A 25,811-nucleotide genomic window follows, 5' to 3' on the forward strand; every position below is an offset into this window, starting at 1 on the left:
GAGGCTGACTGTAATCGGAATTTCGTCAAACGCTTTTTTCAACTTGAACGTCGTATACCGCTTTTGCACGAGCATATTGATTTAACCGTGCTTAAAATTGTTCATTATACATTGTGTGCACATATATGCTGTGGCATAGTGTGGCGTGTATAGTAAAAAGCTCTAATTGTGGGAGGAGTCGGAGACACCGCCTACACCGTGTATGTTTATCATTATACATGCAGTGGGAAACTTCTCACTCAAGCTCTTTTTTACCGATCACGAGCAGCAGGTTTTAGGCAGTGCTGCATGTCTTAACATTTACAGTTCCTTAATTTCAAGTGTTCTTTAATTGTTTTCATTGTGACATAAGTAGGGTTTGGAGTTTTTGGTTTCTATATTCTGAGATTTCGGCTGACTTTTTTCGGTGACTATTGGCAAACACAACTTTCGGTTTTTTTTTTATGGTTAATATTAATTATTTGCCGAAGAAATATTGTTTTTTTTTTTCGGTGGGATGAGAGACATACGTGTGCAGTTAAAAGTGACGTAGAGTTAATTTTGGGGGGTTTTTTCTTGCATGTTTCTTATGCAAATTTATTTAATGTACAGTTGGTCATGTATACAGCTAATCTTTTGAAAAAAAAAAAATGCTATTGCATGATGAAAATAACGTTATGATATAACACATATGTAAAACATAAATTCACACAATAGACAAGGAGTAAATGAAATATTATTTACTACGATCAAATTTTTGCATAAACCAAATCACTTAAAAAACAAGTGCGATTCTCTCGGCTTGTGTCTGACAAGTGTTACGTGGCAAGAAATTGGCGGGGTTTGGTATTTGCGATTTCCTGGAAGCACTTGCGGTACAATCGCTCCTGTCTGTCCTTGGCCACTCGAAATGCCTGTCTTGCCGCAGGCACCCCTCCTCAGACGCTTGACATGTTTAAGAGGATCGCGAAGCACTGCGGTCTTTCTTTCCCTATTCGTGAGACCATGAACAATGCCTCAAAACACTCAACCGCTGTACTTAAACCAACGATCCCATTGCCTCACATTATGCCTCTGTATTGAACACTGTTGTAATTTTCTCCCGTCATCGATAGCTCGCATTGTGCATGGAAAGGTATTGACCTTTTTCGGTTTAAACTATTCTAGTTCACTATAGTTTAAACCGAGCCATTTAAAATGTTTTCGGCGTACCTTTACTGGTGTTTTTCGGTTTGAACCGAGAAGTCCAACCCCTAGACATAAGTCATTACGACGGTTGTGTGCCGTATTTCGTCGTCTTGATTTTCTTCAAGGTCATGAAGTGATCACGTCAAGCCAACGGTCACCGCGATGCTTAAAGAAGCTTTCTGATGACAGCTTGCAAAAATGCTCCAAAACAGTGTTGGGCACGAAATATACGAGATCCAGCAGATATTTCATTTTTCTCTGTTCGCTTGTCCTCAAGCCAACGGTCACCGCGATGCTTAAGAAGCTTTCTGATGGCAGCTTGCAAAAATGCCCCAAAACAGTGATGGGAACGAATTATACAAAATCCAGCAGATATTTAATTTTTCTCTCTTCGCTTGCCCTGGAGAACTCAGATCGCAATCGTTCATCGCACGTGCGCCTGTTAAAAAAATTGTGGTAAGTTGTCCGATGGTAGCCATACAAATGAGCGCAACTACTTTTATGACCATGATCGATTTGCACAGGCAGCCAAAACGTTTATGCCCGAGTCCATCGCCTCTGTTTTTCCGACCCGACATAGCCTAAACTAGCTACTGAAATGTGTTACTCTCGGTAGAGCCCGACTCAGAGTGTATCTTATTCTTACGCTGCCCAGATTCGGTCTCATAGTAAGCTCACATTATCGAGATGTTTGAAGATTTTAGCATGTTCTCAGGGTGCGGGTGCACCTCCATGGGACAGCCATCGATGGAGATATTTAGCACAGCTTAGACATACTAGTGCAGAAGTGGTTTACGGGAAGCCCCATGTACACTCAATTTCGCGTGCTATAGCCAGTATTGCGCACTAATTAAACTGAAATAGTATGGGCCCTCAATTTCGGCTTTGTGTTTTTCTCCTTTGTAATCGTTCGACTCGGGACGTGTAGGCCGTATTTAAATGTAGTTCTGAAAACCCTCTGTGATGTACGATTCCAAGGCACGTTTGCAAACACCGATCTCCGGGTGGTCTTAATAAATTCGGAGCAATCCGCTACGGAGCTGTTCGTGGCCTCATATGTCGCTTTTGTGCTGTAGCGCTAGTTAGTTCATGCTATACATTGGAACGGCGCAAAGGACACAAACACAAGAAAAAAGAGGGACTCTTTTTGGGCCCTTCCGCAGCATTACTGGGTGTAGCCTTTCCTGGAAGGCTCCCCGTATTTTCCTTTCCGCAGGGAACGCTTGAAGTTCCTGGCCCAGAGTCGAGCCTGCTTTGTACGTGGCCCGGAGGCATCCGTGAACTCTTTTCTCTGCCAGCGATGATCGTTGGGGTCTGGTGCGAGAAATGCCATCAGCCTCATGGCGTAGTCCACGTTCTCGTCCAAATTCAGGTCCGCGAAGAAGTAGTAGTTGGACGCGCGGCACCAAGGTATAGTCCTCTGCGTCGGCTTCTCGGCTTCTTCGATGAAGACGTCGACGCGGTCGCAAGTCTTCGAGACAGCTTTGTCGTCGCCATCTTCCTTGAGAATGCCGTTAAGTTTCGTAGCAGTGAGGCCAGTCTGCTCTTGAACCTTGTACAGAAGTTCGATCACCTCCAGATGGCCAAACTTTGCTGGCTTCAGGAACGCTTCCTCCAGGAATCTGATGTCAGCACTGCGAAATATTGTGCGAAAGAGGCCCATATATACAGGTAATGAGTTTCCCTGTTCAGCATACATTGCAATGTTTAGGGAAGTCGCACAACCTGAAGTCCAGTTTAAATTGAGAAGTATTTCATAATTAGCATCCAATGAATTGAAGCTATAGCTATATATATAGGGTAATGGGTATTCCCGAAATTTTGGACTTACATCGCATCCACTTTGAGTTGCTGACTCATATTGTGACCATATACCACATACCGGACGTCTTGGTTATCTTAATTAGTACAGCGACTGTCTTGAAAAGGCGGAGGTATCGGATTCGATTTCTTGACCAGTATGAAATTTTTAATCTACTTCGTGGTGAATCTGGAACTCCTTATTTTTCCTTAGTAGCCGTATGACTGCGTTTAGATGGATGTTAATGAACAATTACTCTTATTGCAGAGGATACTGCAAAATGATATGACTGCACTTTTGTGAGCCGGAAGCACTTAGATTTAAAAACGACTACATCTAGAACCAAGTTTTATCCATTGAAATAAGCTGAGTGCCTGTGCATAATCAAAATTTGATGATAGTGAATCAATTATGGACACATTCTGTTCACCGAAAGTTCATGTTCATGTTCACAAATTAATGAAACGGATAAAAGAGCTCTCAAGTTTTATAATACATCTCAAATAATTTCCACAAATGTCAGAACACGCACCATATAGTTTTATGCGGCGAATTTTTCAAACACAGGACCCACTTTCATGCCGTACAGCATGCTGTCGCGATCGATCAGTGCGGCATGAAGCATGAAGGATTGAACGCCACAAAGTGGACCATTGGTGCGTATTCCACGATAAAGGGCAATGTGGCACGGCTCAGACTGGTTTAGAAAACCATGTCTCGATATCCGAATTCGAAGGTCATGACTTATGCGCAGCTTCCGCTTCTTTGTTTCGAATATGTGACACTGTTTATCTGCTGTCGCAGTAGAAAAAATTGTATATATCCTATACTTATTTGAAGCCCCATTAAAGGCAATCTGATGGCTTAGACGTTTTTTAGACCTTCTTGAACACCGGGGACGTGTCAACCTGGTTAGAAGCAAAGCTGGCTGCAATGATGTGCCAACGAGAGACGCGAAAAAGCTTAAATGTGCACGAAGGGCAGAAATAAAACCAAGTGTAAGTGGGCAGCGGTATTTAGCTGTCAAGGGCTATACAGCCAGATGCATCTGAACAAAACAAGAGGCTTTCGCTCTAAAAAGGACCGCTGTGCTTACATGTCTCCACGGAGTGCCCATTTCAAACTGCCAGATTATTAGCGCAAGCTGTCGAAGATGAAAGAAGGATAACCACAGCTTAATCAGGTTAACCGCGGAGTCATGAAAATTTGTCGACGCCATTAGCCGAAGAATCTTTTTTTGACGGACATCTGTCACTTTGTTTCTTGAGTTGAATTCTACTATATATTGATTATAGATATATGAGTAAGGCCATATTGCTTTACTTTCTCTTCCCGCCTGCCTGCAGAGGGGCCTCAGTCACTCCGACAGGCATGCTATGTACCTGAGTACTCCGTCTTTCCTGTTGACGTTGTACACGTACTGACCAAGGACCAGGAGCACGATGTAAGGCTTCAGCACGCCGTAACGGCTTTTCCGAGCGAGTGCTGTCAGGAACCTTCCACTGGGGCATGTAACGTTGCCGTCGAATGTGGTCGGCACTGCTGCAGCCAACGCCTTCTTCATTCGGGTCCGGAAGAAGTCCTGCACGTCCCTCACTGGCTTGGCTACGACTACGGCCATCGCCAGGCTGTAGAAGCTGATGATCAGGCCGGCTTCGTCCAGTGCTTGTCGACTGCGTCGGCTCTTCCGAATCAGGTTGGCCAAGAAGGTGACGAACCCTGGTGACGAAGGAAGGGGTTCAACTTTTTCCTGCTTGCGTTCGAAGATGCTGGGGAGCTCTGAAACGTTGAGGACAGCTCTCCTCGGTGGGGCTCGGTCAACTGGGTCGTGAACCTTGAAGATGTCCGCGAACAGCGGCCTTTCGGGCTGCGTCGGGGACGGCGTCGCTGCAACGCACTCGAGCATGAGACCGTCGAAGGAGTCGTGCCACCCTTCGGAGGCGAACACTCGAAGCCAGGACGCGTAGAGCGAGCGGCGCGTGGCGTCGTCAGGGTACTCCACACCCATGAGGACCTCCCGGGCGCCCTTGACAGCCATGACGTCGCTCCAGTCGGAGCGGTAATAAACCTCGTCCAGGATATCCTGGACTTTCATGCGTTCTGCTATTCTCTGTAGCAATAACGACGCGAAGAGGTCCGCCGCCATCGCCATCGGTCAGAAGACCTGTGCGGGAAGAACGTCACAGGGAGGGGGGTGCCAAAAAGAGCTCGATCGCCGCAGGGGTACGATTAAGAGCTTTAGCTCGAGTTTTACAGAATTTAATCCCAAGTCATCAATTCCAGTAGCAACGTGTACACTACCAAACAACGATTCGTTTGGTACCACCCGCACCTCTCTATGATCACTGGTTCGTCCGCCACGACCCGCCGAAGGTCGCACCTTATCATGATTTCGAGGACCAAAGTTCAAAGGTCCTCTTTATGAATCCCTCGCACACGTTATAGTATACCTCGAAAAATATTTCTGTGCGCGAAATCGTGCTAAGGGACGATGCGAGGTCAAAGAGTCAAATTTTGAACTGTTGCAGCAATTTCGATAAAATGTCCAGGGCTATACTTTGCTCATGTTAGAATATATTCCAAGTTCCATTACCTTAGCACAAATAGAACAAAAGTAGTAGCTGTCATAATGAGTAATTGTGTGTCAGCTTTGGAAAACTATCATTTCCAATTATGGATTCCTTAATTATGCTATCTTTGTAAAAAATTTAAAACTTTAATGACGAACTTCATTTGGTCTGCTTTCACTATAAATTTCATATTTGATGCGTTTTTATTTTGGCGAATAAGTAGGAATCCAAAAAGTACCTTATCTTGTTCCCAACAAAAGTTTTCTCCAGAAATCACCTTGAAAGCAGCCTTTGGAGAAAGTTTTCATAATGGTTGTGCTTTTGCAAAAAGTGAGAACTGAGAAGAATGACTTTAAAGGTTTCAGAGCATGTTATTCGAATTTATTGTCTAAATTAATAGATCAAAATGACCTGGTGCGTACGCTGGGCGATTGCTTCGAGTTGCCTCTTTTTTCTTTCTCAGATTTAGAGCTGGGCAGCGCCCTTGTCAGCGCTCGTGAAATGCTTTCCTTGGTTGCTTGCTGGACGAGTCTCTTCATCTCGGCTCCACATTCTATCTCCAACTTGAGCATTTTCGTTAGCCACGCTTCCAGTGTTGCGAAAACGTAGTTCGAAGGTTACACGCTGCATTTTAGACGGTCCAAGCTTCCATTTCGATTTACCAGCCAATGCGCTCTTACCACGGCCTAAAATTTGCTTTTTCTGTCTACTTTTTCAATTTAGCTACCTGCTGATACTCTTGACAGCACGTCCTTTTTGGATAGAGAGCGCGAAAAACAAGCATTCTAATTTAGAGATACACTTCACATTTAGTTTCTTGCCCGCTATGCTTCTGCGTCTTGAAATCCTGCTGTATTTACATGAAGGCGACAGTAGCGCATCGTATCGCATCGCATTTCGTAGCGCCTCACGGTAATGCGATGCGACAGTGTTTACATGTAGCGCATCATCTCTAGCCTGGTGGTGGCGGAACGCGGTGGCGCCTATTGAGATTGAGAAGGGTAAGTCGACTTATACCCCTGTTACACGGGCACATTAACGGCCGTTAAGGAAAACGGCAGTTGGAAATCCAGCCCTACTTGGCGTATTAATGCGCTGCATTTTCCTAGCTCATTACCCCTGCTTACATGAATGCGATGCGCTAGGAACCGGTTGCGATGCGATGCGCTAGCTGTCGCATTCATGTATAAACACGGCGCTTTTGGTAGTGAGCGCCCCCCCCCCCCCCCCCTACCTCTAAAAAAAATAAAAATAAAACGTGTTTTTTTTTTTTCTGCTGCGTAGACGACAATCAAACTTGGTGAGAAGTTTCTTTAATACATGTACAATCCAAACCAATAAAAATTGAAAAGCGTTTTTTTTTTATGATAGTTGTGATTATAGCCTTAACACCCCTCAGAACACTGTACCTCAAACGGGTAGACACAATTTTGCATGACACAAGTGGTATTTAAGAAATTCTTTGTGATGCTGTAGCTATTATCACGTGACTTCGCCGCCATCTTGAACCTGAAACGACGGAGAAAGTATGGAGAAATAGACGAGAAACAAAAGCTAATGCTCTTAAAGGAGTTCGACAAATGGCCCTAATTTACGCGACTTTCACCGTGTGCTGCATTGAGCAAGCATCAAAGGTTGTTGCGGGAATTGTTAATGTTTGGCACACAATATTCACAGTCGTGCTCTTTAATACAACCCCCGTTAATATGAATGACTCGAATTAGGGACACCTCCCCCCTCCCCCCCCCCAATTCCGGGTCAAACTTCTTCAATATATTTATTAATATGGAAGCTCGCTGTCCGGACAATTGACAAGGGGAAGGTGCAGAGTGCATTGAGGACCATGCGTTTTTGTCGCGTTAATATAGATAATGCTATCAAAATTTCTTCCGCCTTTATCAGATGTTTCACATTCTGCATTTTGAGGGCAGGGCGCTATATTCGCAATTAAAAATGTGAATGACTGTATGATAAATGCTTTATCTTATGGTATCACGCATAACATTGGGGGGTTGCCCAGCATATTCACTTCTCCATTTTTCATATTTCATTATGGCTGCGAAAAAACCCTCTCTTGTGCAGCATGAAGAGCTACTTCCTGCGGAGTTATATGTAGCATCTGATTGAAGGTTGGGAAGTGTTGTAGTGGGAGTAAAGTAATTTATCTGTAGGACGCCATTAAGTGTACTACACACCACTAGAGACGTTGCAAAAGTTACACCACATTATTTCGAGCATAACGGTGACCAAGAAAATGGGCTTGCGGAGCACCAAAACTTTTTTCCGATTTCAATTTAACTGTTAATTGTGCAAAAAAAAAAATTGATCATAACCAAACTTATTTTTTCGCGAATATTTTTCTTTGCAATTCCTTATGACGGACGACTCGTCTAATGAAGAGTTCTCTTCGGGAGCCAAAGTGTCCGCATTTGGTGACACGACTTTATTTCTTACGGTCGTCAGAACTACCTAGTGTAAAAGCAGGAAACACTTTCTAAAAACTCTGAATATGTTTCGTGCAGGAAATGCACGCCATCGTTATGAACATCTTCATTCGGCTTCTCAACGCTGACTTTTTTCTCCAACCACAAATAAATATATTCCATTCGGTGTGAAGCGGAGTTAGTTGCGGGCGATCTCTCACATGTGTGAGATGCCTTTGCTCAGCAGTGAGCGTAGCCATGCTGCCTGCTGGCGGAGATGATATACGTGAGACCACAGGCGTGTGCAGGAAATCGTTAATTATAGCGCTGCCTATTTCCGGCTTTGGCTGACATTGTCAATGGCGAATAAATGGTAAATTTTGGGGTACATAACCCTAGAAGCGACGTGGCTACGAGGGACGACGCACCTGAAGGCTCTGAATTAATTTTACGCACCCTGATGGAGGTTCCTTGACGTGCGCTAACATCGCACAGCTCATATGCGTTTTTGAATTTCGCCGCCGTATAAATACAGACGCCGTGTTCGTGATAAAGTCCGGGACTTTCGTGTGATCAGCGCAAACTTCGCCACAGCAAGTAAAACAGCAAATATGAAGCAGCGTGTAAATTTAGAGCTTTTACCTGTGAACAAAATTATGAACACAACGCGTAATTACACGGCTGTGGCTTCCCGATGGCTAAAGGTATTGTTTCGGATTGCTCCGTTATTACCAGAAAAAGAACCATACGCGTGTGTAACCCTATATAAACGACACAAAAGCAAACATGGACACCGGAATCTACAAGCTCGTAGGACAAAGAGCTATGTGCTATATACCAACATATATATGTCGATTCCGGCGTTCATATCAAGTATTTGTGTGATTTAGTTGAAACAGCGCAGTCCGAAATAGTACATAGCTCACTAATACCAAATATGGAGTCTTTCATCACAATGCGGCTCTTAAGACCACGCTGATTTGAAAACAAGGACAATTTTAAGCATCTAACTACTATCGCAAATGCCAAACATACCTTTGAGGTCGAACGACGAGCACGCGATCAGCAAAACTCTTTCGCCGATGCTTCCTTTTATCCCCTATCGGCAGAACGCTTGTCTCCGTGTTGTTCAGTGCGTGCGTTTCGAGTGACGCCGGCAGACTGGCCCTCTGCACATGCCTTTGGAATGTCGCCGAACGAGTTATCGTTCGACCGATAGCGACGCTTCTTTCCGGATAGGCAGCACAATTATTGCATACAGACAATGGCAAATTTAGTATTTTTGACTCTGCTGAGATGTAAACGCAAATCAGGTCCATCTCGCGCACTGCTTATCGGTTGCGATCCCGAGCACCGTAATCTAATCAGATTCACTGACTTTGTCTTGTTCGTTCCGGGTGACATGAATGCGACAGTTGTGAAAATGCTTAGAACTTAGAGGCGTCACTGCGTGTGGCCAGGAAAAGTCCTACAGCCCTTGTGACCTCACTTTTATTCGCGTAATAAAATGTCCCTGGATCATTTCTCTTTCTCTCTCTCTCTATCACACACACACACACACACGCGCGCGCGCGCACACACACACACACACACACACACACACACACACACACACACACACACACACACACACACACACACACACACACACACACACACACACACACACACACACACACACACACACACACACACACACACACACACACACACACACACACACACACACACACACACACACACACACACACACACACACACACACACACACACACACACACACACACACGCACACAGAGAGTGTGAGAGAGAGAGAGAGGGGGAAAGAAAGACAGGTTACCTGATTGCCCTTGGATGCCGTTTACGCATGCGCACTGGGGCCATAATAAGCCTTGGTGGTAGACGATATACGCCGGGCTAAGTGTCCTTATTAATGAGCCTAATTTCAGCCACAAGTCTCAATAAACACTTCAGAAGAAGCGAACAATTACCCGAGGAGCGTTCCAAGCTTCCATCCTCGTGCTTCCGACCTATCTTCCGACGAGGGCCGCCGACAGAAGCCTGTTGTCGACAAAAATTTCAACAGCAGGACTTTGTCAAACGGGCCGACGAAAGTGACTCACGGTCGTTTTTCCCTAAAACATGCGTAGGTCCGAGATGCTGCAAACATTATTTTTGAAGAAGTCTGCAAGAGTGCCAACGTTGTTCAATGCTCCGCAATTCATTTCCTGATAGCTCTAGGCCAATTGATAACAATACTGGTCTGCTTTTGTGTTTCATTGTCGCTCATTTCCGAGGCAGATCAATCTGCACGGTGCGCGGTGATAAAATATTTGTACCTCGGGGGCATCAGCAGTTATCTTTTTGCAATTGTTCCTTGCTTTTCTAACGCACGCTCATTAGTGGGTGACAGGTGATAAGAGGAATAACAAGCTTCTTGATCTGGTTGATCTGGAAGGGATGAGTTCGTTTTGCATCTGTAAGAAATCGATGTTTAGCTTGGACAATTAACCTTCTGATTAAGTAACCACCCGATTAAATTGACCTTGTGAGCCAAACCTCCGTAATAGAGGCTCCGCTCAAGGACAAGATTACAAAACTATTTTCTGTTTGTTTCATTATTGTAGCCCCTCCCCATTATTTACTCATTTTATTTTTCCTGTCGATGAAAAAGGCAAAAATGAAATGATAGGGATCCCGGACCTGCAAAACTGGGCTTAATGTCAGTTGAAAAGAAAAAGAAACAAAAGTTGAGAATATAAAGTAATGTGAAGGAAAAAAGGATGGATTAAAAATAATTATACAACACAGCATTCGACGCCTCAGCGGACCAGGTTCGCCTCGACTCTGCTTTTCTGCTTACGACGTCCCTGCGGCTACTGTCCGTGGTCGAGTCAGTTGCGCCTCCCGTTTCTCTCGTAGCCGTGCAGCCGTGCTGCGAGTAGTCTCCTCATCTGCTGCGCAGCTTCATTTTGCACATAACCAAGGAAGAACAACCTCGGGGCTACGGTGGCGCACTCCCGTGCGCGCGGCGCTCCGGGAACCCGATCTCTGTGGTCGGATCGTGTATGGCGATGGTGGGGTGGTCGCGCAAGCATCGGGGTGCTACCGGCTGGGTTCCAGAACACGCGATGTTCATGCCGCTCCAGATAGCGCCTGTTTGACGTAGGCAAGCTAGCGCCTAACCCTTTTCGCTGTCGGGAATTTGACCGTGACGCTCCACCAGTGTCGGCTTGGTTTCAGGGAATGAGCATATCAGGGAACGAGCATAGCAATTTATTTTCGATTATGATTGCTATACAAATAGCATAGTCATCGGAATATGCACATTTCAGTGTTCTGCAGGTATTATTAACATCATCATCATCATCAGCAGCAGCAGCCTAATTATAGATTAGATAAATGAGGACAATATAAGAAAGAAAAACCAGCTCGACGCTTATTGAAAGTCAGATTTCGAGCTCAGCTCGTATTTATAATGAAAACAGCTATGCGGACAGCCATCCGAAAGTAACTGCGCGCACGGAGGGCGCGCATCCATTGGCCCGCACAACGGAGAGAAATGGCACGTTGTGAAATCAAGGTGACAGAGGGAGGTGGAAAGAGGCTAAAACAACCTCATTTGTTGCTGCTAGCCGCAAGCAAGGGTGCGGCATGAGAGAACGAAAGCAGTGATCGAGCCATGTGTCGACCTATTGGAGAGGCAACAGCGCGGGCCACTGAACGTGACACGTCGTAGCAAACACGCCAACAGAATAAAAACCTACAAACCTACAGCAGATGGCAGAACAACCCTTGAACCCGTAACCGCACGCACGCACCGCGAAACGCGCGCGCCGCATGATAACTTAGCGTGATAGAGTAGCGCGCGCGGAGCGACCGCGTCCCCAAGCAAAGAAAGTGGTGGTGGTGGGCGCGGTCGCTCCATACTTTTCAGTATACTCGTATCAAGACAACGCGGGGCGAAACATGACCTCCGAGATCACCTCCGCGCGCAAGAAACACGCAGGAGAGGGTGATCTCGGAGGCCATGGGCGAAAATACGAACTTGTAGAAAAATGGTACAGATGGCGCAGCCTGTCCAAGTGCGCCAGCTTCGCTTACAGGCGCGAAGTTTTGAACACACGAAAGAGAACATACCGGTACGTCGGTGACACTGTGGAGGGAAAGCGCGAAAACGTACTGGTACGTTCGTAACAGCGAAATGGTTAAAGTCGACAGCTAACAATTAACTGTAGGATACTGGCGCATCTTAATTGAGGCGGCTATAGGATATTATACCGTTAAGCACACCACACGTTGACGGAGAAACACCGTGGGACACGTTTAAAACATATTCTGAGGCAAATGAACTGAGTATTGTAAGGTATAATTACGAATATATTTATTGAAATGATCTCAGCTTCCATTCCTTGCCAAAATATTGCTTTCGAAGTTTGTTCCGCGCTGAGAAAAAAACCAAATCAGCCTGCAATAGAAAATCAGGGCGCATTTTTGAACATGTCAAAGAATCAGAAAGCTAACAAGGAGTGATCAGGGAATATATTGATCGTTACCGTGATAACAGTCTGTGAAAGGATTGTGTTCGAAAACACTTTCCCAGAAAATGACCGAAACTTTTGAGTGTATGCATCTCGTAGCAGAGCAAAATGGAAGAATTTTGGTTTGGTTTGGTTTTGGGGTTTAACGTCCCAAAGCAACTCAGGCTATGAGAGACGCCGTAGTGGAGGACTCCGGAAGAAGTAAATGGAAAATGGAAGAAGTAAAAGCGAGTGAGCGCCACCGGCTCTTCGCGCCACATGTGCGAAGACGCGCGTCACATGGTTATGAAATATACGCCGACCAAACTGCGTAATAACGTAGCAAAGCCTTCGCTTAAAAAAAAACAACATAAAAGAGTGCTAAACTGAGCGGTTGTACAGCTTGATCATCGCGTTGAAGCCGCACTCTCTCTCAGTAGCCAGTCATGAAAACGTTTACGGGAATGGTGGCATACTATTCGGCGGGATGCATGTTAAGAGGATCAACTTTATAGTTGGATCGTGTGGCCGACGTACAGCCGGCCGCGAGAACGAGTACAGGCGACATAAATTCGTGGTCACGTTCGCGCTATGGTCCGGTTGAGGCGCTTCCTGCAGCACTTGCAGCGGAAGTAGCACAGGTCGAAGAAGTTGCACCCTTCGTCCACCCGCCACTCGGAGTCCTGCAATGAGGGCGCCGCGAACAGTTAACTTTGTCATCGCTGGAGAAATTGTTTAAATGCGATGGATCAGTAGTCCGTCGTGATGCCTTAAATAGTTTGGTTTGTGGGGTTTAACGTTCCAAAGCGACTCAGGCTATGAGAGACACCGTAGCGGAAGGCTCCGGAAATTTCCACCATCTGGGGTTCTTTAAAGTGTGCCGACATCGCACAGCGCACTAGCGCCTTACTTTTCGCCTCCATCGGAGAGTCGACAGCGGCTGCGATTCGATCCCGGGTGCTCGGCTACGTGCTGAGCCAAAGTACGCGGGTTCGATCCCGACCAAGGTGACAGAGTTTCAAATTAGATAAACACCAAAATAGCGCCAGTGTACTGTGCAATGTCGGTGCACATTAAAGATACCCGGATGATTGAATTTAATCCTGTAATACTGATAATCCATGCACATGTACCTCACAATGCAAATAAAGATGAAAGATGAAGAGTGCCAACTATAGGGCTAGACAGCGCCTCCTCCCACTGCTCATGCACACGGCTGGTGTGTCATTTCCGTTCGTGTTTTCTTTTAGGACTTTAGATCTACTGCTAGCATTCTTCAAGGTTACGTTTTTCAGCGGTGTATGCCCTTCTGGGCGGACACCTGAACCGCCCCGTAAGGGAAGGGGTGAAAGCAGGAGTTTAAGAAGTGAAAGAAGTCACATAGTGGAGGCCAAAGGCTCCCTGGGAATCTTGCAAGGAACGTGCAATAACATTCCACAGCATAAGGACACTTTTGCGATTTTCGATCTAAACGCGACCACAACGCTCTGGTTCGAATGTGTGTGCTGACGACGTGATGCCAGTGTAGGCCAAATATCTTCAGGTGATCGAAATTATTCCGAAACCCTCCACTACGGCACCTCTTTCTACTTTCACTCCCTTCTTCTTCCCTTTTGATTACGGCGCGTTGTCCACCCAAAAGTGTTTGGTTTGGTTTGTGGGGTTTAACGTCCCGAAGCGACTCCGGCTATGAGAGACGCCGTAGTGGAGAGTTCCGGTAATTTCGACCACCTGGTGTTCTATAACGTGCACTGACATCGCACAGCACACGGGCGCCTTGCTTTTCGCGTCCATCGAAAAGCGGCCATCACGGTCAGAATTCGATACGTATACTGCACCTCATCGCGGTGGCACTGCGGTTAAGATGCCCGACTACTATGCCGGAGTACTAGGGTGTGAACCCGACCGCCGGCGGCTTCGTTTCGATGGGGGCGAAACGAAGAGGCATTCGTGTGCTGTGCGATGTCAGTGCACGTTAAAAATCAATAGGTGGTCGACATTACTCCATAGCCGTTCACTACGGCAGCTGTTTCTCTCTTTCCACTTTAACTCCCACCTTCCCCTTTTGCTTTCAGTGCGGTTCAGGTGTCCAACGAAAAAGTGTGACCGATGCTGCGCCCTTCCGTTCCTATAAGCATATTTTTTTTATGCTGCGCTTTGCTTCGACAGGGCCTATGCACTGAGTGCGCTCCTGCTATTGGCTTGGTTTGGTTTGGTTTGGGGCGTTTAACGTCCCAAAGCGTCTCAAGCTATGAGAGACGCCGTAGTGGAGGACTCCGGAAATTTCGACCACCTGGGGTTCTTTAACGTGCACTGACATTGCACAGCACACGGACGCCTTGCTTTTCGCCTCCATCGAAAAGCGGCCGCCGAGGCCGGGATTCGCTCCCGCATCCTTGGGAACAGTAGTCGAGCGCCGTAAACACTGCGCCACCCCAGCCTTCAAGCACAATATGTGGTGCATTCGGAGCCGCACCACTAACACTTGCTGACAGCGAGCACACTATAATATAATTCATAGCCTGAGGGAAGGCCAGGGAGCTGGGGACCTCCACTTCGGTGTCGGCGTCCTCCCAGATGCTGCAGTAGGCCTGGTGCAGAAAGGTGACGTCAGTGATGTAACCCTCGCTGTGCGACCGCTTCACCACGGGCGGTTTGAGCAGGCTGAAGGAGACGCGCAGCTTGGTGCGGATCACATACTCCTTGCGCAGGATGAACGGAAGGTACACCTGCACGTTAAGTGGAGAGAGAAATTTAGGAAAAACTGAAGCTTCGCCTTAAGGGTTTGAACATAACAGCAGAATATGTGGCCTCGTCTAATTAAACACATACTCATTAGCGTAAAGTCGTATAAGATGTCACTTTTTGTGAAATACCACAGGACATATAAAACTTGTTCTCAAGCCGTACAACTGTGTATTGCTTGGCCCGATTCGTACTGTGAACTAGCTCGCAAGCATAACGTCCTGGGTTCAAATCCTGTGAAATCGATTTCTTTCTTTATTGAGTTAAATAGTTAAATATTTTTATTCATGCGGCGACATTTATTTTGCATGACATGTGCTTCATTCATTTTCATTCCACTCGTGGCATGATTAATTGGCTATGTTGCCTTAATGACGTAGCATAATGACTAGCCATATTAGCAAGGAATCAAAGCCATAGCCAAGAATCTCGCCTAGAATCCGCATAACAAGCCAATACCGAACCTAGTTATGATTAATTGGCTATGATGTCTTAATGATTGTGCATGACTTGCTACACTAGTGAAATCTGGAATCCAAGTCATAGCCAACAATGCAACCCAGAATCCCCATAACAAGGCAAGACCCAAGACGCCCTTGCGTGCTTTCGCATGACCACACGTAACGAGACTATGTGCACCCCTTTGTTTTTTTTTTTATTTTATACCAACGATAACCATGTCGCAGTAGTGTACGTGTGCCAGTGGAACATGCAGCAAGGCGAACATTATTTCCATGTAGAGCGCAATGATTAAACGAATTAACTGAATTAACTCACCTCAACTTTCAACCTCAACTAAACCAACGTTTTCTCTATTTAAAGAGCAACGTAAATGGCAGGTCATCGAAGCAACTTTTTAGATATTATTAACCGGCCAAGTTGTTCCAAATATCGAATGCCAAAGATACGTATTTCAAAGCTAGTTGAGTTTACTTGGCCAAACCAAAAAAAAAATGTCGTGTCCTACCGCAACCAGCGATGAGAGCCGGAAGACGTACTCGCAGGTGCAGTAACTAAACCGAAGCAAATAACGCAAAGGAAACGCAATTGACAACTCGAATCATATCAAATGCTACTGGCCTTAAAGTTTTTAGCTGACCACTATAACAGCGCCATGTCAGTTTTTAGAGTTTCGGTAACACTGTCAGCCTTGGCCCTGCTACTCAAAGAAAATAAAAATTTTGCCCACCATGTCGAAACCCGCGTGCCCGAGGAACTTGCAGAGTGCAACGCCCAAGCATGCACCATGCAGTCCACGCCACTAGGCGTCACGTGATAAGAGCAGCAGTAAGGTGCGGAGGTACAGCGTGCGCGGACGACACGAACAACGATGACGACCACAAGATTTCAATAAATGTCATCCCTCATAAAGCTATCGTTTTGGAACAGCACGAAGACAGAACAGCACAGCGCTGAACATCTCTATATGTTTCGGGATGCCTATGAGAGTCACTAGTGCATGCTTGTTGGATACGTTGTCGCATTCAGCGGGAACTGCTGATGACTATCGCATTGCTTAGTTTCCTCGCATTGACTGCACGATATAGATTGGCGGTGCGATTCTGTACCGTGTCGTCGGTCTGCAGGATGAGGCGGTTCCGCAGGAACTCTGGTGCAGCCGCCTCCTGGCGGAGGTCGGGCAGGGACCGGGTCCGTGTCAGGCGGAACTTGCGCTGGTCCATCATGGGCGCCTGGCTGGAGGACGCCACTGGTGGCTCCAGCTGAGAGACCGTCAAGTGTGTTAAACACAATCAGCGTGTATAGGTGGAGGCGGTCGCTATCCTACAGAAGTGAATAGGATTGGGCGTGTTGGTTAGACATCGTAACTCAAAAAGCATATCGCAGGAAAATAAGACGGGGACGACGACGAGACAGGACAAGCGCTAACAAGCGCCTAAACATGGATGAACTTTCAGAGTTAGCGCTTTCAGACTTTCAAAGTTGAAATTTAGCGCTTGTCTTGTTTCAACGTTGAAAGTTAGCGCTTGTCCTGTCTCGTCGTCATCCCTGTCTTATTTTCCTGCACTATGTTTTTTTAGTTACGATGACTGTAGTTAACATACCGCCCTACCAAAATAATTTTTCCGCTAAATACTTTGCAATATATATTGAAACATATTTAGTTTTTTCCTCTACAGCAAAGAAATAGGGACGCAGGACGACCTCCAGCAGATACAAGCGCCCTCTGTATATCACCCCATGCTCTGTTTGTCTGCTGTGACAGTACCTCCATCCCCCTCTTCCATAAAATAATATAAAGTGATGATGAAGGATACCGTGACGAAGGAGTCTGCTAATTCTCCTGTGCGTTGTTCTTCCTTCTTGCAAGCATGAAAGGCGGAATATATAGAGCACTTTACCCGAGTAGGTTTGCGCTAAACTAATTACCTTTACTTCGATTACGAATGCATGATTCTTCGCACGACTTTATTGTCATCGTTATCGAAATATATTGTGCGTTGGAGCTGTAATAAAGGGCTGAGCTCGGCAGATGATAAAGGTCGGGTTATACCGCATGCGCAGAAAACAGCGTGGAACCAAGCATGCTTGCTCGTAATATGTCAGCATTAATTTTAGAATTCGGCATCTAAGCCAGTGACCCATCTAAATATTTGCTGTCCACTTTCGTGTTGCACTTAGCCCCGTTTTTCTGCCGTTTTTATAAATTTGTGGTTTATCATTAAGGTTTTGTGTTTTCTTTCTACCTATCTATTAGTGCATACAATGTTTCGCGCTTTCTTCAGTTTGGTACATTTCTCAAACTATCATTCAAATTGTACTTCTGGTAGTACATTATATGCCTTTATAACTTGTTCGTCATTCAATGTTTTATTTCGCCCCTCCCCTCTATAAATTTTTTTTCCATAACTGTACTGTAAATAAATAAATAAATAAATAGTGGCCAATTATTCATCATCATCAGCCTGACTATACCCACTGCAGGGCGAAGGCTTCTCCAATATTTCTCCAATTAACCCGGTTCTGTGCTAGGTGCATCCACTTGACCCCTGCGAACTTCTTAACCTCATCCGCCCACCTAACTTTCTGCCGCCCCCTGCTACGCTTTCCTTCCCTTGGAATCCAGTTTGTTACCCTAAGTGACCATCGGTTATCCTCTATTCGCACTACATGTCCTGCCCATGTCCATTTCATTTTCTCAATTTCCACTAGGATGTCAGTAACGAGTTATTTCTCTGACCCAATCTGCAGGCTTCCGATCTCTTAATGTTACACCTACCATTTTTCGCTCCATAGCCCTCTGCGTTGTCCTCAACTTAAGTAGAACCCTCTTGGTTAGCCTCCACGTTTCAGCCCCATAGGTGAGTACAGGTAAGATGAAACTGTTGTATACTGTTGCAACTGTTGTTGTATTATTCGCCTCACCCTAAATTAGTACCGCTTGCTGACTGGGAGTAGTGTTTGCTGTCCACCGGAGATTTACGAACATTGTGTTCGATGGGGGTGCTACCGTGTCGCATTAAATTAAAGGCTGTATTGGCAATGGCGTGAAAAATGGCTAAATGCGATAAAAGTCAATCCGAAAGCATATAGCTAGAAAAGGCAAAAGCATTGCTCCAACAGACAAACTTGAAACTAGGAAATCGTGCATGGAAAAGCAATTCGAAGCGCCCATCAAAGTCCAAGTTTAAGTCAGTGCATAGTAATAGCTCACTGTTACCAAATTTTGATTATCCCGCGCTGTACTTACGAGAGCAATTAATAGCTGGCTATTACGAAGCGCTGACATATTTTCTGTCCCCAGAGCTAGCGAAAATATGGAGAAGGCGTGCGAGAAAGTGCGGCCATTGCTTCGATTTTATTCATACAAAATTAGGGTTTAGGAGAGAAGCGGCAAATACTTTTCAAAGCAGATCCTCCAGTCAAGTCGCAAGGAACAAAACCGCAGAAACAACAGGACAAAGAAGTGACGACAACACTTGGCGGTACTGAGAACAACTGTTGTGTTGTCGCCTTGCCTATCTGTCTGTCGCTTCTGCAGTTTTGTTCCTTATGATGTCCCCCCAACTGGCCTATACAACGACGCTCTATTAACCTCCAGCCAAGGACGTCGGCCTATAGACATGGCATGACCGTCAACGGCGTCAACCATATGGTACGTTCCAACCACCTGCTGTGTCCTACTATATATATATACCATGTAGTCATGACAATATTTCGAGGCCGTTGGTTCGCGGGTCTGAGAGGCGTTTGTCGCTTTGCTCTTGACTCGCATCTGACAGTAGTGTCATTGCTGTGTTTATAAATCGTACGTGGTGGTGAAGGACGAGCGAAAGTGCTTCTCACCAGGAATCCCGTTCCGACGGCAGGGGGCAGCGCGAACGGACACTCGGTCATCTCAGAGGGACTGGGCCTGGGCGGCGGCGGCGATGCGAGCAGGTCGTGGCGCGGGATGGGTGCGGGCGACGAGGTCAGGTCCAGGCTGCCCGCCAGGCGCCTCAGGTCGGCCTGCGGGGAGCGCCTACCCGCCAGCCTGGGCGGGGTGCCCTGGAAGTTGCTGGTCGGAGGCGAGCGCTGCTGCTGCGGGTTGCAGCCCCCGCCCGGCGACGGGCGGCTCTGCGACCAAGGAACGCGTGTCAATGGTTCATTCTTTTTGATGCTTTATTTTGCGGGGTGCCCTGGAAGTTGCTGGTCGGAGGCGAGCGCTGCTGCTGCGGGTTGCAGCCCCCGCCCGGCGACGGGCGGCTCTGCGACCAAGGAACGCGTGTCAATGGTTCATTCTTTTTGATGCTTTATTTTGCTTTATGAGCTTTCAGGTCGCAATGCGGTTCAGGCTATGGGGTGTCGTAGTGAATGGTTCCGGGAAATTTTGACTACCTTGGGTTCTTAACTTGCGCTGACATCGTACACTACAAATACCCCTTTAATTTCTCCTCTATTGTAAACCGACCACCATGGCCGAGAACAATCCAGGGTCCTGTGGTTGAGTGGTCGAGAGCCGCAACCGTCCACTGAGCCACAACGGATCGAGAGACTATCCTGACACCAACTTTCACAAAACGGGGACTCATATTAGTGCCTACCAACACAAAAACCGCTCAGCTTCCAAACCTCGCATTGCATTTATGATGTGCAAATTAATATTTTTGCATCTGCTTCATCCCGTGATCGACAGCTTCTGTCACATGAGACTCGCGAACTTAATTCATGCGTTCCCCTTTACTACACGCAGATTGTCTCCCGGAAATGCAGAAATATATGCAAAGGCGCCCGCCGAACTTTTTATTGAGGCGAGGGGGGGGGGGGGGGGGAGAGACAGTTGACAGCCACTAAAAAAAGCACTATCTACGTTGTGAACTGCACATTATGAAAACTTTCGGTTTCATTTAAGCACTTTGGGCCAAAATAACTATGGCGTGCTTTTAATTCTTCTGAAATGGCCCACATAATAAGAATATGCAATAGGTCTGTCTTTGATCTGCAATGCAATACACACTCGGTCTTTGTGAGCTGGGGATTCATGGGGCGAGCGTCGGTGCTTGGGAATGAGATAGTTGAAATTTCATCCAGGAGAGGAAGGTGGCAAGCGGTGGCTGCAAGGAGATGTGAGCCTACTCGGGTCCTGGATGCGTTATGCTCTCCGAAGTTATCCAATGTCAATATTTTCTGCCAAATGTAGCCGGCATGTTAGTACTCCAAATAGCAAGTTCTTGAGGAAGACTGTAAACATTCTAGAATTCAGAAAAAGAAAAAGCTAATTTGCTCAGAATCGCTGGCGCTATCGTTAGCCAGAGCAGCCAGTATGTATTTCAAAGCCGTAACATAACCGACGATTAGATTGCATATAATGCCTGAAGTGAAAAGATGCCTCGGAATATATTAGGACCTTTCCTACGTACGTGCGCGACTATGCGAGATTTGGTTTTGCTAACCAAGCTGTGCAGCTTCCTGCTAGTACATTCACACAGACGTCACTATCACCATCGTAACCACCACCGGCCACCACCATCATAAAAGCTCAAGTTTGTAACATGAGGTTTACGTAGTGGACGAATAGAGGGGGTTGGTTGCGCAGTTCTGTAGCTGTATCGCGAGAATGGAAGAATGCCCGACACGAGTGTCACAAGGCAATGTGGGGGGAGGGTATGAGAGAAAGCCGCGGTGGCGAATAACAGGAAGGTGGAACCGTAAGGTTGAAACTGGAGGAAAGAGTAAGGCAACGGCGGGGAGCGGGGTTACGCTCGATTTACGCTGTGTAATGCGTAATGTACCGCGATGAAATATGAAAGCAGTAGAGAAACATGCCCCGAGGTCGACGAGGCGCTGCGACTCCTCCTACTGCTGCGACGACTTCACGTAACTCACTGATAGACTTCGATTTTCGGAACGCGGCTATGGTCAGGCACCTGAAAAACACCTGTATCGTAATTTTCAAATCGCTCACCTCCTTCATTACTATCAAGAAGTGGAAAAGGAGTATCAGCTGAAAGATGATTACTTACGGGACACTAAGATGAGTAGTGTTTAGTGCACGCATATAGACCTTTGCAACAAGGGATCCCTGGTCGCTACCGTACCGTTCGCTGGACTGTCGTGCCCACCATGGGCTGTGGAAGCTGCAGCAGAAATGGTTTCCGACAGTCCAGACAGGACTTTCGGCAACTCTGTCACCCGATGTAAAGGTATATATGCATGCCTCTCAAATTCGTTACCTCAGCATATGGCAAAACAAAATTCCTTGAACAACACGCCGTGGTGGTGCAGCGGTTAGGGTACTCGACTACTGTGCCCAAGGATGCGGTATCGAATCCCGGCCGCGGCGGCCGCTATTCGAAGGAGGCGAAAAGCAAGGGGCCCGTGTGCTGTGCGCGCAGTGCACATTAAAAATCTCCAGGTTGCCGAAATTTCCTGAGCCCTCCACTACGCGTCGTCTCTCGTAGTCTGAGATGCTTTGGGAGATTAAACCCCCAAAGCCGAACCAAACCGAACCAAAATTCCTTGAACAGGTGCGCTCAAATTTCGCATTGCCGAGTATCGTAATCTGCCAAATCCTTTAAAGGCGCATATATATAATGTAGGAACTTGGTGCGTAGGAACTTCAGTGTCACCTGCAGTAGAATCATAAGGCGCACGCATATATAGTTGGATCTGCGAAGAATGTGCGCAAGATATCCGCCCTGAAAATATTACCCGGATGTTTACCCTCCCTGCAAAGTGAATTTCAGTGATGGCTGATGGGGCGCGAAATTCCGATGCCTGTCGGAGTATAATAGAGAGATTTAGCTTACCGTGATCCGCGATCCGCCACCGTGACTCCCTACCGCGCGTGGGCGGGGCGCTCAAGCTGATTGGTCCCGACGCGGCAGGTCTGTGGGCCGACATTCAGTATGTGGCAGCATCTATCGGCGTCAAGGGGGGTCTGGGCATGCGCAGTGGAACGCGCGGTGGCGGATCACGTTAGTGGATCGCGGATCACTGTAAGCTATAACTCTCTAATGTTTCGCAATTCTGACGTCGGCTGTTTCCGTGCCACTATACTCCTGCATTAAGCACCATGGGCAAGAGGCTGTGGCTGCTTCATGACGTCGCCGTGTTCGGACCATATTAAGTGCCATTCTGGATAACTACCGCAGATTCGTTTAATGGCATCATACGCAACGTCAATCCACTCCGGCTAGCCAGCGAGACGTGTTGGACCAGGTGCGTGTTACGCCACCAATGGCATGGATGCTGCGTTAACTACTTGTGTCTTCGGAGACGGATCAAATGGCGAAACCATGATGCCGCATTACGGGCTGTGTTGTGCCTCTCTTGGCATCACTCACCGTGGTATCTCTTCGGAATGGACTCCGCCGCTTCCAGAGCTGGTCGATGGTTTGCAGTTCCTCAGTGCCCTGTTGCCTGGCGAGGCCTGCCGCTGCTTTAGATGACTCGCTGTGCGCGCGCGATAGAACAAGGCAGTTGACAATGGGGTCAGAGAAGCTAGCTTAACGCTGAAGATACATCAAGCTTTCAGGTTAATTTCGTGTCGTGTTTCTCCATGGCTGTTGAAGGCGCGCAAGACTTTACAAACGACTGATCATGCAGTATATGCCATAACGGGCTTTAATAAATTGTTAGGCACTGTTTCCGTTTGTTTCCATGGGTACTTGAATACAACATTGTCATAGGCCATCTGCCGGAAGTATTTCTTTGGATAAAAACGGCGTGAACATTTCCATTGAAATGGCTGTGCCACAGAGTTCGCCTCGTTATACTCGAAATCCATGGATTGCGGGTTAATTATAAGCTAGGGCAGTTTATTCGCTTTAAATCAACAGGAAAGTACACTTTGCACTGTATTCTCACTTGCGTTGATCAGCACGATCGGGTGTGCGGACCGCGGGCGACGGCTGGCCGGTCTCGGCGGGCTGCCCTGAGGCTCCGCCTCCTGACTGGAGGCTCATGGTTCCCGGTGACGCGGGGTCAAGGCCCGCTGTCATGGCATGCGCTGAAGGCGACCGATGTGGCTTGCGGTTCTTGCGCTTGTGTTTGTGCCGAGGTGTCGTCGATGTTTCGGACACACCGGTGGGTGCTCGAGGCGACAGTGGCTGCGCGTCCGGTGACGGTTTGAGAGGCGAAAGTCCTTCAGATGGTCTGTAAATACGCACGGCTAAATTTTACACTTCGGTTTCAGCTTTTTTCTTTTACAGTGGAAGAAGTTATAGCCAATGGGCACCCCGAGAAACCCTGCAATGTTGTGCGGGAGTACATATTTTGCACTGCCGTGGGTTAGTATCGCAGTATCATGATACAGTCAAACACGAAAATGAAGTACAGACTGTCAAAAAGCTTAGAGCTCGGAGGGTCGGTTTCTGAGCAGTGTAGTGGCGCTGATTTAGCATTAGAGTAGGTGCTTCCGTCGGAGATGGTAGGGCAAAAAAAGTCTTACCATACACTGGAAATGCATTACAAGCAGTGTCTCAGAAGCAAACCCCCTGAACTCTACACTTTTGACAAAGACTGTACATGTGGTTAAGAGCACTTTCTGTCTCATCTGTCCGCGATAAAGAAAAATATAGTTTTTTTTTTTGCATTCAATGCATATTGCTTTAAGTCGAATCACGCGCAGTGTTGAATTCTCAAACGTATGAATTGTCGAATCTACGAAACGTACGAACACGCCTCGATCATTTATCCCCCGCAAGCTGCGTGCAACAACCAAGGCCTGACAAACTGACCGCGTGCATCGCGGCTGCCACTACGAGCAGCGTAGCGTTGCAGCGGGAATTTTGAAGTTTGTTTTTCGAAGGCATTTCACAAATTCGTTATATAGGCAGCGAAAATAGAGAGAACAGGCATTCATTACGAACATATCCGCGCATTTTCTCATCGCCTAATCTGAAGGTTGTTTAATAAAAGTGATATCACCACCACCCCTACCATTACGAATATTCGAAGCGTACGTGTTAATACATGTTGAGAAGATTGCTACCGCAGTTATTTTGGCATTTTTGTATAGATAGGGGGTTGAAAGAAATGCGAAGCTCCTTTAGAGCACTATTATGCATATAGAGATTGGGATGAGTACCGAACACATTTGCCTATGTATCCGAATAGAACGACCCCCACCGTGGTGACTCGGTGCTTAGGGCGCTTGAGCATGGATCGCGTTTCGGTACCGGTACAAAGTAAGGAGCCGGTGCGATGCTAGTGTACCTCTACGTGCATTATAGAAATTGATCCAGAGCCCTCCACTACAATATTACTCATAAATACGTTTCTTTGCAACGTTAAGCCTCTTATAACATACAGTACTATATTGTGCATACCTTACCGTACCAAACATGTCCTGCCATCCCATCCCATCCCATCCCAAACCATACCGCCTATACCATCCTATAGCATGCTGGTATGTGATGGTATGGGATGGTAACCAAACCATAGCATGCCATCTCATGACATCCTATACCATATACCATATATATCGGACTCTGCAACACCATTCGGAGCACTATTCGCAGTTAAGTAAACGTTTTGTATTCTATTCGATGTGCTCGCTTGAGAACATGGTGCCCACCTTCGCACGTCCCCTTCATCGTCGGTGTCCTCGACGGTGTGCCTTCCGCGCGGAGACTTGTGCACTCCGGGAAAATTGAGCTGGCCGACCAGAAGGAGTTCGGGCATCGATGACAGCGGCGTCGGCTGCTGGGGCGACGAAGAACGCTTGCGGCGTCCATCCTGGTCCATTTCCGGAGGAGGGCCGACAGTGACGACGGCGACCGGCGACACTCGACACTTCTTCATTGTCGCACACTGCGCGGGAAGCTCGTGCCGGCACGTGCCCTAGTGAAAAAATCCGCATGAGTCACAATAACCTCATACAGATTTCTTATACTACTCTCACACTAAACTCATACAAATATCATTCAACGTATAAGAAATATATGAAAATGTATGACATTTATATGAGTTTGTATGAGAAATATGTATGGTGCGGGCAGATTTTTTCGTAATGATGCTGGCTAAAGGGGACCTTTTCATCGATGCTGTCCTGCAGTGGTCCAGCCGCCTATCTCACATGAAGCAGTTTGTTGTTTTAATTAGCCAGGTTTATTTCCGCAGTTTTTAAAAACGCGAAATTAAT

At 46.8% G+C, this 25,811-nt stretch overlaps 2 protein-coding genes across 2 annotated transcripts; both read right to left on the minus strand.

The window, feature by feature from the left end:
* Positions 1 to 2,250: 2,250 nt before the first annotated feature.
* On the minus strand, positions 2,251 to 9,109 carry LOC146173225 (uncharacterized). The gene is made up of 3 exons (XM_084583368.1): positions 8,997 to 9,109; positions 4,351 to 5,132; positions 2,251 to 2,801 (listed from the first exon to the last, which is right to left on the minus strand). Exons 2-3 carry the CDS (start codon positions 5,118 to 5,120, stop codon positions 2,333 to 2,335), a joined length of 1,239 nt encoding a protein of 412 aa, XP_084439494.1. The 5' UTR covers positions 5,121 to 5,132; positions 8,997 to 9,109; the 3' UTR covers positions 2,251 to 2,332.
* Positions 9,110 to 13,059: 3,950 nt separating this feature from the next.
* LOC146173226 (uncharacterized) lies at positions 13,060 to 25,463 on the minus strand. The gene is made up of 8 exons (XM_084585156.1): positions 25,245 to 25,463; positions 23,534 to 23,821; positions 23,011 to 23,119; positions 21,763 to 21,801; positions 19,532 to 19,801; positions 16,795 to 16,947; positions 15,031 to 15,210; positions 13,060 to 13,164 (listed from the first exon to the last, which is right to left on the minus strand). Exons 1-8 carry the CDS (start codon positions 25,412 to 25,414, stop codon positions 13,060 to 13,062), a joined length of 1,314 nt encoding a protein of 437 aa, XP_084441282.1. The 5' UTR covers positions 25,415 to 25,463.
* Positions 25,464 to 25,811: the final 348 nt, after the last annotated feature.

The sequence above is a fragment of the Amblyomma maculatum genome, chromosome 11, assembly GCF_055883805.1.
Source record: "Amblyomma maculatum isolate TAMU_Amacu chromosome 11, ASM5588380v1, whole genome shotgun sequence".
In the NCBI taxonomy this organism is placed as follows: domain Eukaryota; kingdom Metazoa; phylum Arthropoda; class Arachnida; order Ixodida; family Ixodidae; genus Amblyomma; species Amblyomma maculatum.

What these genes read in the sequence shown, in the direction of transcription:
- LOC146173225 (XM_084583368.1), bottom strand. Translation starts at nt 5,120, where the DNA reads ATGGCGATGGCGGCGGACCTCTTCGCGTCGTTATTGCTACAGAGAATA. An exon ending in AGGAAAGACGGAGTACTCAG is followed by an intron (nt 2,802 to 4,350) that starts GTACATAGCATG and finishes AATATTTCGCAG; the next exon opens with TGCTGACATCAGATTCCTGG.
- LOC146173226 (XM_084585156.1), bottom strand. Translation starts at nt 25,414, where the DNA reads ATGGACCAGGATGGACGCCGCAAGCGTTCTTCGTCGCCCCAGCAGCCG. An exon ending in GATCGTGCTGATCAACGCAA is followed by an intron (nt 23,120 to 23,533) that starts GTGAGAATACAG and finishes GCGCGCGCACAG; the next exon opens with CGAGTCATCTAAAGCAGCGG. An exon ending in CCGTCGGAACGGGATTCCTG is followed by an intron (nt 16,948 to 19,531) that starts GTGAGAAGCACT and finishes ACGGTCTCTCAG; the next exon opens with CTGGAGCCACCAGTGGCGTC.